At 47.2% G+C, this 15225-nt stretch overlaps 3 protein-coding genes across 3 annotated transcripts in view; 2 read left to right on the top strand and 1 right to left on the bottom strand.

Moving 5' to 3' along the window:
- Positions 1-9669, bottom strand: part of LOC144482704 (uncharacterized) — a 34750-nt gene extending 25081 nt beyond the window's left edge. Inside the window, exons 1-3 of the mRNA XM_078201545.1 lie at positions 9074-9669; positions 8643-8905; positions 7815-7818 (exon numbers count right to left, since the gene is read on the bottom strand). Coding sequence (XP_078057671.1) covers positions 7815-7818; positions 8643-8905; positions 9074-9481 — 675 coding nt within the window. The 5' untranslated portion in view covers positions 9482-9669. The remainder of the gene's footprint in view (positions 1-7814; positions 7819-8642; positions 8906-9073) is intronic.
- The window catches only part of LOC144482758 (uncharacterized), a 143781-nt gene that overhangs the window by 29202 nt on the left and 99354 nt on the right, over positions 1-15225 (top strand). The gene's annotated exons all lie outside the window — the stretch shown is intronic.
- LOC144482694 (uncharacterized) lies at positions 3253-4429 on the top strand (the record flags this gene model as incomplete). The annotated part of the gene is made up of 1 exon (XM_078201535.1): positions 3253-4429. A coding segment is annotated over one exon (1110 nt), but the record flags the coding sequence as incomplete, so codon positions are not given.

Below are 15225 nucleotides of genomic sequence, written 5' to 3'. Positions count from 1 at the left end.
TTGGAGTCTGTGGTGAAGTTTGAGTCTGTGGTGAAGTTTGAGTCTGTGTGTGAAGTTTGAGTCTGTGGTGAAGCTACAAACAGAAGCTGTTCTGTTTCAAATCAAACTGCGGGACTTGGAAGAAAATGATGGGAAGAGATTTTGCAAAGTCCCCTCCCCCACTCCCTCAGCTGGCAGCCCAGCGCGCAGGCGCAGAGAGCGCTGCTGAGCCGAGCTGTCCGGAGCAGGCGCAGAGAGCGCTGCTGAGCCGAGCTGTCCGGAGCAGGCGCAGTGCGGCTGCCGCCAGCGGTCGCTCTCGATCTCTTTTTGAAGCAGCAGCCGCCGGAGAGAGAGAGGGGGGAGGGGGAGATCACCGAGCGGCTTCTCCCTCTGGCCGGAGCCGGTTGCCTGGAAACCTTGGCTCGAGGAGGCACAGGGGGAGGGGAAACAATGGGAGGTGGAACAATGGGAGGGGGCGTGTCCGCGCGCCTGGGCCTGCGCACTGGAACCCCACGACGTCATGGCAGAGCAGACTGATTCCTATTGGCTGATTCTAGCGTAGACTTTCCCAACGCTCAGTCTCCCATTGGAGGAAAAAGACAACATTGCGGATTGGACAACAGCTCCACGCGTTCGGAGGTCAAAGTGTCTCCGGCCCCACGTGGGCTCGGGTTTCGCTGCCTATTGTCTTCATTGACCAATGGGAAGAGCTGGAGGACCGGAAGAAATCTGATCATCCAGCCAATCAGTGGCGGGTTTTGTGCCAATGGCTGCGCGGGTCATCCTGATTGTCTGAACGTGGAGCTGGTCAAGCGGCTGCTTCCCTCTTTCTGAAGATTGAGCTTCACACATTACAAATTTCTCCCCTGGCCAACATCTGTGAGTAAAACACTTTCCATTTCTTTTCTCATTCTGGGGGAAATTGGGGACTTGCAGCAACTGAAGGGAAAGGAAGTGAATCCAGGGAGGCTGCAGACTCTGGAAAGGTTGGCCCAGGTCTCTCTCCGTCTTAAAGACATTGACATCCTTTGCTCTTTCAGCTTGACACATTTATTTGTCTGGCTCCTGGGATGTTCTCTTTCCTAATGTTCACAATTAAAGGGGTGGTTTCCCCAGTGGATGGCTGACATTTAAGGGGACAGTAAATTAATATAGCACACAGATATATCTGGTGTTGTTGTGGTACATATTAGACATATTATTTCTGGTTCTGTAAAAATGTTTACTGTTATTTCTACATTTTAATATAGTACTGATATCTTTAGGGCCCTTGCGAAAAGATTCAGCAATTCCAGTCCTTCTCAATGCTTCATCGAGCAATCTAGTCAGCTCCATTCCTCCCTAAATAACTGTACTTGTGGAAGTTTATTTGCTTCAAATACCCACCTGTTTCATTTTGAAATAAGTTACCACTGCTTCCACGATCGTCTTAGGCAGAGAGGCAGATTATGACCACTCACTTTCTAAATAATGTCCCCTGCTGCTGTATTGCTAATTAAAAAATAGAGTATGGTAGAGCACACATTTTTCATCCAGTTATATACATGATGTGGAGATGCTGGTGTTGGACTGGGGTGTGCACAGTAAGAAGTCTCACCACACCAGATTAAAATCCAACAGGTTCATTTGGAATCACCAGTTTTCGGAGCGCTGCTCCTTCATCATGTGTCTCACCTGATGAAGAAGCAGTGCTCCGAAAGTTCATGATACCAAACAAAGCTGTTGGACTTTAACCCAGTTATATTTATTCACATGAGATATAATATATATTTCAGCAGACTGCGTGTTAAGATTTTCACGTATATTTGAAGCTGTCGATTAGAATGAATCATTCCTTCACTATCATTTTTTAAAAACAGTAAATGAATTAAGGGTTATGGTGAGCGGGTGGGTAAGTGGAGCTAAGTCCATGAAAAGATCAGCCATGATCTTATTGAATGGCAGAGCAGCTCGAGAGGTTCAGTGGCCTACTCCTGCTCCTAGTTCTTAAGTTCTTATAATTAGAACATAGAACATTACAGCGCAGTACAGGCCCTTCGGCCCTCGATGTTGCGCCGACCAGCGGTACCAATCTAAAGCCCCTCTAATCTACACTATTCCAATATCATCCATATGTTTATCCAAAAACCACTTGAACGCTCTCAATGTTGATGAGTCCACCACTGCTGCAGGCAGGGCATTCCACGCCCTTACTACTCTCTGAGTAAAGAACCTACCTCTAACATCTGTCCTATCAGAGGGCATGGGTTAAGGGTGAAAGGAGAAAAGTTTAAAGGGAATATTAGGGGGGGCTTCTTCAAGCAGAGAGTGGTGGGAGTGTGGAATGAGCTGCCGGATAAAGTGGTAAATGCGGGGTCACTTTTAACATTTAAGAAAAACTTGGACGGGTTCATGGATGAGAGGGGTGTGGAGGGATATGGTCCAAGTGCAGGTCAGTGGGACTCGGCATAAAATGGTTCGGCACAGACAAGAAGGGCCAAAAGGCCTGTTTCTGAGCTGTAATTTTCTATGGTTCTATATCTCTCACCCCTCAATTTAAAGCTATGTCCCCTCGTGCTAGCCAACACCATCCGAGGAAAAAGGCTCTCACTATCCACCCTATCTAATCCTCTGATCATCTTGTATGCCTCTATTAAGTCACCTCTTAACCTTCTTCTCTCTAACGAAATCAACCTCAAGCCCCTCAGCCTTTCCTCATACGATTTTCCCACCATACCAGGCAACATCCTGGTAAATCTCCTCTGCACCCTTTCCAACACTTCCACATCCACATTGTTTGGCTGATATTTGGGACAGAATGAAAATGGCGAGAATTGCTGGAATTTTACCAGCACGCCAACCCGAGGCTCGTAGGATCCCGTCGGAGAATGCCATTCTGCAAATCTCACCTGCCCCAATTCCGAGGCAGACGTGCCAGTAAAATTTCAGCCAATGTGTCTGGGTGGATTTTTGAGGAATTATAGAGGAAAGAAGATTCCATAGAAACTAGAATTTTTGGTTTTGAATTTCTATTCTGCACCAAGTGACAACTTTCATGAACTTCTTTTACAGAATATTAGGAGGCGATTTGCAGACATAAATCCCAAAAGATATTAAGCAATGGCGTAACTGGAAAAGCACCGAGACACACACACACACAGCCGAGTGAGTGCTTCAGTGAACTGACTCTGGAAAGAGCTTTAACCAGTTACACAGCCTGAAAGAATATCACACCATTCATAGTGAGGAGAAACAGTACACGTGTTGCGTGTGTGTGAACGAGGCTTCAACTGATCATCGAACCTGGAGAGACACAAGGACACCTGCGTCATGGAGAAACTGTGGAAATGTGGGGACTGTGGGAAGAAATTCAGATACCCATCAGAGCTGGAGATTCATCAACGCAGTCACACAGGGGAGAAACCATTCATCTGTTTCAAATGTGGGAGGGGATTCAGTAATTCATCCAACTTATTGAAACACAAACGGGTTCACACTGAGGAAAGGCCATTCTCCTGTTCTGACTGTGGGAAGGGATTCAAATCCTTATCAGTGCTAGAGATTCATTGGCGGATTCACACTGGAGAGAGGCCATTCACCTGCTCCGAGTGTGGGAAGGGATTCACTCATTCATCCAACTTTCTGACACACAAGCGGGTTCACACTGGGGAGAGGCCATTCTCCTGCTCTGTGTGTGAGAAGAGATTCAGCGATTTATCCAGCCTGCGGAAGCACAAGCAAATTCACACCGGGGAGAGGCCTTTCTCCTGCTCTGTGTGTGGGAAGAGATTCAGTGATTCATCCAGCCTGCGGAAGCACGAGCGAGTTCACACTGGGGAGAGACCATTCACCTGCTCAATCTGTGGGAAAGGATTCACTCGGTCATCCCACCTGCTGATGCATCAACGAGTCCACACCGGGGAGAGGCCGTTCACCTGCACTGTTTGTGGGAAGGGATTCAGTGCATCATCTACCCTGCAGAACCACCAGGCAGTTCACACTGGGGAGAGGTCATTCACCTGCTCCGTGTGTGGGAAGGGATTTACTCGGTCCACTAGTCTGCTGACATACCAGCGAATTCACTCTGGAGAAAGACCGTTCAGTTGCACTGAGTGTGGGAAGGGATTCACTGATTCCTCCAGCCTCTGGAAACACCGGCGAGTTCACACCGGGGAGAGGCCATTCATCTGCTGTGTGTGTGGGAAGGGATTCACTGAGTCGTCCAGTCTGCGCGCACACCGTCGAGTTCACACTGGGGAGAAGCCTTTCACCTGCTCTGAATGTGGGAAGGGATTTGCTGATCCTTCCAGCCTGCGGAAACACAAGCAAGTTCACACGGAGGAGAGAGGCTGTTCACCTGCTCTGAGTGTGGGAAAGGATTCACTGAGTCATCCAACCTGCTGAGACATTATGGCAGTCACACCGATTAGAGACCTTTTAAATACTCTGACTGTGGGTGTTAATTGTATAATTTGGGGTTAAATATATACAAGCAGTGGACATTGATGAGATGTTTACATGAGCACATATAGACACTTACTGACAGAGCATGGAATGGTATTAGGAGTTATATACCTGTAATGTTTCACTCTGTGAATAAATCTATACCAAGTAAAGATTGTAACCAGTTTCCTCCTCCACCATAAGGCGGTCAGGGCGGCACGGTAGCACAGTGGTTAGCACTGCTGCTTCACAGCTCCAAGGTCCCGGGTTCGATTCCCAGCTCGGGTCACTGTCTGTGTGGAGTTTGCACATTCTCCTCGTGACTGCGTGGGTTTCCTCCGGGTGCTCCGGTTTCCTCCCACATCCAAAGATGTGCAGGTTAGGTTGATTGGCCAGGTTAAAAATTGCCCCTTAGAATCCTGGGATGCGTAGATTAGTGGGTAAATATGTGGGGGTAGGGCCTGGGTGGGATTGTAGTCGGTGCAGACTCGATGGGCCGAATGGCCTCCTTCTGCACTGTAGGGTTTCTATGATTTCTATGAACGTGGTAACAGAGAATGCTTAAAAATACCTGACGTTTCCAATCTGAATGTTTGAGAAGGAATAATGATAGCTTTGATAAAAATCAGGAGGGAAAGATGCAAATTATATTAAAACTACACAGACAATTTGTTCACACTACTTGCCAAAGATTAAAAGTCCTGCTTCAAGATGCAGGAGCAGTTGATGAAGAGTATCTGAGACTCATACAAGAGACCAGTGCAAAGTGTACAATGTATAAAAATTATTGGAGGATGCCATCACATCCCAACAGTGAACCTTCCCTTGGCCCTTGGGGCTGGAGCTGTGGCACCAGCTCAGTTTCTGAATGATGAGTTTGGAGACGTGTGTGAACACATCAACATTCTGGTCAGGAACACGGCAGCTGAAAGTCCTTTCAGTGATGGACTCTGTGAAAGGAATCACTCGGTGATCGATGAAATGCTGCAGAAAATCTCAGCTGATCAGCCAAACTGCAAGTTGATAACTGCACTGGCCTGGACGATTCATGTAAAGAATTAACTTCAGAGATGGTTGGAGAGTATAATCCCTGTTAATTGGTCTGTGCGAAAAATTCCAAATGACCCTCTGTGCTGGGGATAGTCCTCCTGATTCAGAAAGGATGACAATTAGTACAATTTTTATTTATTTATTGTTTCACTAGTGCTCGAGCTAAGAAATTGTAGATCTTTGATGAGGGGTGTCTTATAATGTACAAAATAAAGACCATCATGGTTATATTTTTCAAATAGTTTTGAAATATTGTGTGTTGTTATAATTCGGGTCGAGAACATTAACGTTCAGTGAGAAATCCAAACACCCATCACAAGATTCCAGGTTTTTAAACAAAATCAAACTTCACTGAATATAAACAGAATATTAAAAACCAGCTCGATGAATTATATTTTGTAAAGATTTATTCTGTAAACTCAGTTCTGACTCAAAACATGAACTCCGTTTTCACTCTCTACAGATGCTGCCAGACCTGCTGAGGTTTTGCAGCATTTTTCCTTTTTTGTACTTTTTAAACCCTTACTCCTTGACAAGAGTGCCCTTATACTTAATATCTTGAATGTGCATTCACTTCTGTTCCTGGGACAAATCCCAAAGGTATGTCAAAGCTCCCAGAATTTACTTTAATTCTCCTCAGTATTCCAGCGATTCTCCAGGCTCCAAGATTTCATGAGGATCCTTCTATTAGCTTTCGGCTAAACAACTCTCCAACTTTTCTTTGTGATTTCAAAATTGACTCAAAACATGGACTCCTCGATCCAAGCATGGGCTTCACTGCCTTGTTGCTGGGGGATTTAAACATTGGGAACACCCATGATTCCTAATGACCTCCTCGGCTCCCGGTCCCACAGCTGGTTCACAGCTCCTGGTCCCACAGCTGGTTCGCAGCTCCCGGTCCCACAGCTGGTTCGCAGCTCCCGGTCCCACAGCTGGTTCGCAGCTCCCGGTCCCACAGCTGGTTCACAGCTCCCGGTCCCACAGCTGGTTCACAGCTCCCGCTCCCACAGCTGGTTCACAGCTCCCGCTCCCACAGCTGGTTCACAGCTCCCGCTCCCACAGCTGGTTCACAGCTCCCGCTCCCACAGCTGGTTCACAGCTCCCGCTCCCACAGCTGGTTCACAGCTCCCGCTCCCACAGCTGGTTCACAGCTCCCGCTCCCACAGCTGGTTCACAGCTCCCGCTCCCACAGCTGGTTCACAGCTCCCGGTCCCACAGCTGGTTCACATCTCCCGCTCCCACAGCTGGCTCACAGCTCCCGCTCCCACAGCTGGTTCACAGCTCCTGGTCCCACAGCTGGTTAACAGCTCCCGCTCCCACAGCTGGTTCACAGCTCCTGGTCCCACAGCTCCCAAGCTAACTGCAGACTGCCTGCTTTCTGTGAAAAACACCCAGAATTCCAACCAAGACCACCCTGAATCACTTATCCCCATGGTAACAGACCAGTAGGGATGTCCAAAAGATGTTTAAATTAATTAACTTTGAGTTTCAGAACCAAACCTTTTTTCTTGAGGTCTGCGTGAAGAATTCCCCTCTCTAACAAAGACAGGAAAAAAATTGTCAGACCCAATGTCTCCAGCTAAAAGAGCCCAGCTGCCGTGTTACACTTGTTCTTACCCTTCTAGCTTTGACTTCTCAAACCAACATGGGCCACACCTTGTGACTGCAAATTCCCTCAGGGTGTTTTTATCAGATTCTCAATCCAGGTTTTCCAGTTGTTTCATTTTAAAAAAAAATCTGAAATTAATATTTCTAAAACACATGAATTATTAAACTAGATCTTCACAACATATTCCCTGGGAGACATGAAAATGTATCACTATAATATCCCAATTAGAATATTACAATGTAAAACATACTGTATATCTTAACAACAGCCATGATCTTATTGAATGGTGGAGCAGGCTCGAAGGGCCAAATGGCCTCCTCCTGTTCCTAAATCCACTGTTTTCCTATGTTGATCTATCTTATAACCTGCAACAGACATAATAATCCCCCCATTGTCCACTTCACAGTCACAAGTCCAGCTTGGTAACAGCACACTGCTGGGTTCCATGTCCAGGAATCTCAGTCCACTGAAGATGGAAATTACTGCTTGCAGTCTTTTCTGACGGTTTTCTTCTTACAATAATTATAGTAATTTTTACTAATTATAGTTTCTTCTGCAAGAGGACAGTCCTCATTGCTGTTCAGTTGTGGATTTCCAATTCTGAAAACAGTCTGTTCAGAGTTCACCTTTTGAAATTTATTTTCTTCCATATTTGTAGTTTCTCCATTGTTTAAATCCAGAGAGAAAATTCCAGTTAATTCCACATTGAAATGTCTTCTTCTTGCTCTGTTGTAGCTGCAGCTTCATTTTTAACTCCACTTCCCAGAATCAAACATTCTGGATTCTCTTTTGGAGAGAGCAAGTTCAAAATGGCTTCTTTCTGTGCCAACAACTCGTTCCTTCATTGGACAAAATCTTATTTCGCCATTTTAAGAATGTTGTTAAAATGCTTTTTATGTTAAGCAAAAAGGTCTGATATTCTTGTTTGGAGCATTTTGGATCTTGGGTTTCAGAAATCGGGGAATTGAGAACAAAAGCAGGGAAGTTATTCTGATAGTTTCTAAAGCTCTGGTGAGGCCACAACAGAATACTGAGCCCAGTTCTGGTCACCACACTTTAGGAAGGATGTGAGGGTCCTTGAGAGAGTCGAGAGGAGATTTACCAGAATGGTTCCAGAGATGAGGAAGATGACGCGAATGTGGAACTCGTGACCAGTGAGTGGTTGAGGTGAACAGCATGAATACATTGAAGGGGAAGCTAGATACGTACATGAGGGAGAGAGGAATAGAAGGATATGCTGATGGGGGGAGATGAAGAGGGGTGGGTGGAGGCTCATGTGGAGCATAAATACTGACACAGACCAATTGAGCCGACTGGCCTGGCCCTGTGCTGTAGACTCAATGGAACAGAGACAAATGTGTTTATTTTAGATCAACCTCGTGTTTGTGGATCATCTCAGTAAAATGTGCACTCTCAAATTCAAACAGCATCGACCCACTTGCAGCAAAGCCGTGAGGTTGGTCAGTCCAGCAGAAAGAAACCCTCCAACCCTCCCACTTCACCAACTGTCAGAATGAACATGGTTCAGTCCTGGATGTGATTAACAGCAGCAAGAACAGCAGAATCCAACCCCTGTCATCACTTGTGAATTCGCTGGTGTCTTAGCAGGTGAGACGACCGTTTAAATCTATTCCCACACTCAGAGCAGCTGAACGGCCTCTCCCCAGTGTGAACTCGCTGGTGTGTGAGCAGATTGGAGATCTGAGTGAATCCCTTCCCACAGTCAGAGCAAGTGAATGGCCTCTCCCCAGTGTGAACTCGCTGGTGTGCCAACAGGGTGGATGAATGACTGAAACCCTTCCCGCACACAGAGCAGGTGAAGGGTGTCTCCCCAGTGTGAACTCGCTGGTGTATTAGCAGTTGGGATGATGTTCTAAATCTCTTCACGCAGTAAGAGCAGCTGAACGGTCTGTCCTCAGTGTGAATGCGCTGGTGGCCCATCAGGGTCTGAGAGCTTTTGAAGCTGCGCCCACAGTCTGAGCATTTAAACAGTCTCTCATTCGTGTGGGTGACGCGGTGTGTCTGCAGGGTGGATGAATGGCTGAATCCCTTCCCACACACACAGCAGGTGAACGGCCTCTCTCCAGAGTGAACTCGCCGGTGCCTCCACAGGGTGGAACGATCACTGAATCCTTTACCACAGTCTGAGCAGGCGAAAGGCCTCTCCCCGGTGTGAACTCGCTGGTGTGTCAGCAGGCTGGATAACTGAGTGAATCCTTTCTCACACACAGAGCAGGTGAACGGCCTCTCCCCAGAGTGAACTCGCTGGTGTCTCAGCAGGGTGGTTGATATACTGAATCCCTTCCCACACACGGAGCAGGTGAACGGCCTCTCCCCAGTATGAACTCGTCGATGTGTGTCCAGTGCAGATGGGCACTGGAATCCCTTCCCACAGTCCCCACACTTCCATGGTCTCTCCATGGTGCCAGTGTCCTTTTGATAATGAGTTGATTCCACATCCAAGTACAGAACACATGTACAGTTTCTCCTCGCTGTGAATGGGGTGATGTTTTTCAGGCTGTGTTACTGGTTGAAGCTCTTTCCACAGTCAGTTCACTGGAACACTCTCACTCAGGTGTGTGGGGTCTCCATTCTTGTCCAGTCACACTGATGTTTGAAATCTTTTCCCACAGACAGAACAAACATTTCTTCTCATACATTCAAACAGCAATTATATTCAGGTCCTGATGAATCCACAATGTGACTTTGTAACATCTTGTTGTGACGTTTGGTGCGAGATTTCAGTCTGTAAATTCTCTCCTTCTAATATCCTGTTTATAGAAGTTATCAGTGTAAGTATAGGACTGAAATTCAAAACAGACAATTCTAGTTTCCATGGAATATTCTTTGCTCTCTCATTCCCGAAAGTTGTGAATCTCCATCCCACACACTCTCCCCCCCCATTGTCATACTGCTGTACCTAATACACACCCTCCCAATTCTCCTGAAGGTGCTGATTCAGGCTGATTGACAGACCCATGCTCCTGTCCAGTACAAAGAGACCTGAAAATCTTCATACAGGCTGCTAGCCAATGTCCACATTACTAGAAAGGAGATGTGAGGAACAATTTTATTCACGAGTGGTCACGACCTGACCTCACTGCTTCTGTGCATGATGGAATCAGAAATGATCAATGGTTTGAAAAATAAATCAGATAGGTGTGAAGGAATTAAAAAAGGAACAGAGTTATGGAGGGGAAATGGGACTGAGTGGATTGATGTACAGAGAGTCAGCATGGACTTCTTCCAACTATCACTGGAATATATACAAAATTTCAGGCAATGTAGTGGAAGACATGCCCTGTCTACATCAACGGTGACAAAGTGGAAATGGTTGAGAGCTCAAGTTTCTAGGTGCTCAGATCACAACAACCTGTCCTGGTCCCTCTATACTGCTGCTTTAGTTAAGAAAGCCCACCAACGCCGCTACTTTCTCAGGAGGCTAAGGAAATTCGACATGTCAACTATGACTCTCACCAATTTTTACAGGGACACGACAAGGGGTGTGAATGTAGCCCAGTCCATCACGCAAATCAGCCTCTTATCCATTGACACTGTCTACATTTCCTATTGCCTCAGAAAAGCAGCCAGCATAATCAAGGACCCCACTTATCCTGGACATTCTCTTTTCTATCTTCTTCTGTCGGGAAAAAGATACAAAGTCTGAGGTCACAAACCAACCGACTCAAGAACAGCTTCTTCCCTGCTGCTGTCAGACTTTTACAAACAAAGAACAAAGAAAATTACAGCACAGGAACAGGCCCTTCGACCTTTCAAGCCTGCACCGACCATGCTGCCTGACTGAACTAAAACCCCCTACCCTTCCGGGAACCATATCCCTCCATTCCCATCCTATTCGTGTATTTGTCAAGATGCCTCTTAAAAGTCACTGTCATATCTGCTTCCACTACCTTCCCTGGCAGCGAGTTCCAGGCACCCACTACTCTCTGTATAAAAAACTTGCCTCGTACATCTCCTTTAAACCTTGCCCCTCACACCTTAAACTTGTGCCCCGAGTAATTGACTCTTCAACCCTGGGAAAAAGCTTCTGACGATCCACTCTGTCCATGCCCCTCATAATCTTGTAGACTTCTATCAGGTCGCCCCTCAACCTCCGTTGTTCCAGTGAGAACAAACCAAGTTTCTCCAACCTCTCTTCATAGCTAATGCCCTCCATACCAGGCAACATCCTGGTAAATCTTTTCTGTACCCTCTCCAAAGCTTCCTCCTTTTGAATGAACCTACCTCATATTAAGCTGATCTTTCTCTTCACCCTTTCTGTAACTGTAACACTATATTCTGCACTCTCTCCTTTCCTACTCCCCTATGTACTCTATGAACAGTATGCTTTGTATACCGCGCAAGAAACAATACTTTTCACTGTATCCCAATACATGTGACAATAATAAATCAAACCCATTGCTGCATTTCCTTCCTGAAGCCACATTTGTCCACTGGGGCCTGGCCCCGGGAGAAAGCGCTGCAGCTGCCGTTGTGTTGGGTGTTGAGGCGGTGCCGCTAGTTCCTTATTGGGGGTGTTGAAGCCTCCACTGGGTGTGTGGAGCCTCCCCTCCCACCCACTGCTCCTAACGCTGCCTCCGCTTATCCGCCTCCTTCCCGCCTAAAGATCAGACAAACAAGGACCTGTCCCTGGACATGAGCCGCACTGCGCATGCTCAACGTCACAATGCCCGAGGACTGATTGACGGCAGCTCCGGACCAATAGAAAAAGGGGGCGGCGCTGGAGGACCGAGCGGGAGCGGTTGGTCCTCCAACCAGCGTGAATAGGGGGAGGGGTCTGAAGCATGCGCAGGGCGGTTAATGGCGGCTGACGGACGGTTTTAACTCGAATCCGAGATCAGTTCAAGGTAAAGGGCGGCGCGTAGAGAGAGGTGAATGTGGCGGGTGGGTGGAGAGGCTTCGTAAACATGTTGTTCAAACTCAAACCCAAACTCAAACTTTCCGGGCGCCCTGTTGGTACCAAATTGGAGGCGCAACTTGTCGTGTTGGGCCTGGGCTGACGGCCGTCAATCTGTCGGTGGCAATGTCTATCAGTGCGCATGTGCGGCCGGCATCTTTGTGAGGGGCAATGTGCAGCAGGGTGCAGGTGCGATCGCCATGTTTGTAGGGGGCGCAGGAGTGTCTACCTTTGTGATGTATGGGACCTGAACCCCCTGCAGTCCATGTTGTGCAGGTACATCCACCCTGCTGGTAGGGAGGAAATTCCAGCATTTTGACCCAGCGACTGCGAAGGAACGGCGATATATTTCCAAAATGTGGAGATGCCGGTGTTGGACTGGGGTAAACACAGTAAGAAGTCTCACAACACCAGGTTAAAGTCCAACAGGTTTATTTGGTAGCACAAGCCACTAGGTTTTGGAGCACTGCTCCTTCATCACGTAAGTGGGAGTTCTGTTCACAAACAGGGCATATAAAGACACAAACTCAATTTACAAAATAATGGTTGGAATGCGAGTCTTTACAGGTAATCAAGTCTTTAAAGGTACAGATAATGTGAGTGGAGAAAGGGTTAAGCACAGGTTAAAGAGATGTGTATTGTCTCCAGCCAGGACAGTTAGCATACAGTTAGGACAAAGCATACCTTTCATGGAGTACATGGGGAGAAGGAAAGGATAGGGTGCGGGTACAGGTAGGGTGAAGAGAAGGATCAGCTTAATATATGATAGGACCATTCAAACATGACAGTCGGAAGAAGTTGTTCTTGAGTCGTTTGGTACATGTTTTCAGACCATAGAACCATAGAACATTAAAGCACCGAAACAGGCCTTTTGGCCCTTCTTGGCTGTGCTGAACCATTTTTTTGCCTCGTCCCACTGACCTGCACTTGGACCATATCCCTCCACACCCCTCTCATCCATGAACCCGTCCAAGTTTTTCTTAAATGTTAAAAGCATTCACCACTTTATCCGGCAGCTCATTCCAGACTCCCATCACTCTCTGCGTGAAGAAGCCCCCCCCTAATATTCCCTTTAAACTTTTCTCCTTTCGCCCTTAACCCATGCCCTCTGGTTTTTTTCTCCCCTGGCCTCACTGGAAAAAGCCTGCTTGCATTCACTCTATCTATACCCATCAAAATCTTATACACCTCTATCAAATCTCCTCTCATTCTTCTACGCTCCAGGGAATAAAGTCCTAACCTATTCAACTTTTCTCTGTAACTCAGTTTCTCAAGTCCCGGCAACATCCTTGTAAACCTTCTCTGCACTCTTTCAACTTTATTAATATCCTTCCTGTAATTAGGTGACCAAAACTGCACACAATACTCTAAATTCGGCCTCACCAATGTCTTATACAACCTCACCATAACACTCCAACTCTCATACTCGATACTTTGATTTATAAAGGCCAATGTACCAAAAGCACTCTTTATGACCCTATCTACCTGTGACGCCACTTTTAGGAAATTATGTATCTGTATTCCCAGATCCCTCTGTTCTACTGCACTCTTCAGTGCCGACCATTTACCTTGTATGTTCTACCTTGGTTTGTCCTTCCAAAGTGCAATACCTCACACTTGGCCTGGCCAACATGTGACTCCAAAGCCACAACAATGTGGTTGACTCTCAACTGCCCTCCAATGGCAACGAGGGATGGGTAATAAATGCTGGCCAGCCAGCAACCCATGTCCCATAAATGAATAAAAAGAATTCAATTGAACAGCTTGGTGGGCTGAATTTCTAACTATTTCTTACGATCTGTCAGGAACATGAAATGGTGAGTGTCGATCAGCATTAATTAGCACCTTCAGGAGAATTGGGTAGTGTATATTAAAGTTTAAGGTTTATTTAATAGTCACAAGTAAGGCTTATATTAACACTGCAATGAAGTTAGTGTGAAATTCCCCTAGTTGTCACACTCCGGCACCTGTTCGGGTCGATGCACCGAACCAGCACGTCTTTCAGAATGAGGGAGGAAACTCATGCAGACACGGGGAGAACGTGCAAACTCCACACAGACAGTGACCCAAGCCGGAAATCGAACCCGGGTCCCTGGCACTGTGAGGCAGCAGTGCTAACCACTGTGTCACCATGCTGCAGAATGCTAAATGGAATGAGAGAGAGAGTGTATGTGTGAGGGGCGTGGGTGGAGATTTAAAGAATGTTCCATCGAAACTACAATTGTCTGTTTTGAATTTCTATCATGTGCTGACAATGATGATTTTTGTAAACTGCTTTCAGTGGATATTGGAAGGAGAGGTTTTGACTGGAAAAGCACTGAGATTCTCACACCCGTATCAGAGTGTTCCAGTGCACTGATTGTGGAGAGACACAAGGACTCCGACACCATGGAGAAACCATGGAAATGTGGAGACTGTGGGAAGGGGTTCAGAGCCCCATCTGGGGTGGAATCTCATCGACGCAGTCACACCGGGGAGAGACCGTTCATATGCTCCACTTGTGGGAAGGGAACCAATCATTCATCGAATCTGCTGAGACACCAGCGAATTCACACTGAGGAGAGGCTAGTCACCTGCTCACAGTGTGGGAAGGGAGTCAGAGATTCATCCACCCTGCAGGTGGGGGGAAAGAGCAGGGGGGCGGGGGGGGGGGGAAGAGCAGGGGGGGGAAGAGTGGGGGCGGGGGGGTGGGAAAGAGCAGGGGGGGGGAAGAGAAAGAGAGAAAGATTGAGAGAGAAAGAATCCAACCCCTGCAATCACTTGTGAACTTGTTGGTGTCTCTGCAGGTTGGATGACCGATTGAATCCCTTCCCACACACAGAGCAGGTGAACCGTCTCTCCCCGGTGTGAACCCGCTGGTGTCTCCGCCATGTGGATGACCTCCTAAACCTCTTTGAGCAGTGAGAGCAGCTAAACGGTCTCTCGTCAGTGTGAATGGGTTGGTGGACCATCAGTTCCCGAGAGCTTTTGAAGCCACTCCCACAGTCAGAGCATTTAAAGGATCTCTCCTGGGTGTGAGTGACCTTGTGGCTCAACAGGTTGGGCAACTGAGTGAATCCCTTCCCACACACAGAGCAGGTGTACGGTCTCTCTCTGTGTGAACCCATTGGTGTGTCAACAGATTGTTCAACCGAGTGAACTCTTTCCCACACACAGAGCAGGTGAACGGCCTCTCCCCGGTGTGAATGCGCTGGTGGGTCAGCAGATTGTTTCACCAAGAGAATCCTTTCCCACACACAGAGCAGGT

The sequence above is a fragment of the Mustelus asterias genome, unplaced genomic scaffold, assembly GCF_964213995.1.
Source record: "Mustelus asterias unplaced genomic scaffold, sMusAst1.hap1.1 HAP1_SCAFFOLD_42, whole genome shotgun sequence".
Taxonomy (NCBI): Eukaryota; Metazoa; Chordata; class Chondrichthyes; order Carcharhiniformes; family Triakidae; genus Mustelus; species Mustelus asterias.
The sequence above is the reverse complement of the archived record's forward strand: the minus strand, read 5'-3'. Positions and strand labels throughout refer to the sequence as shown.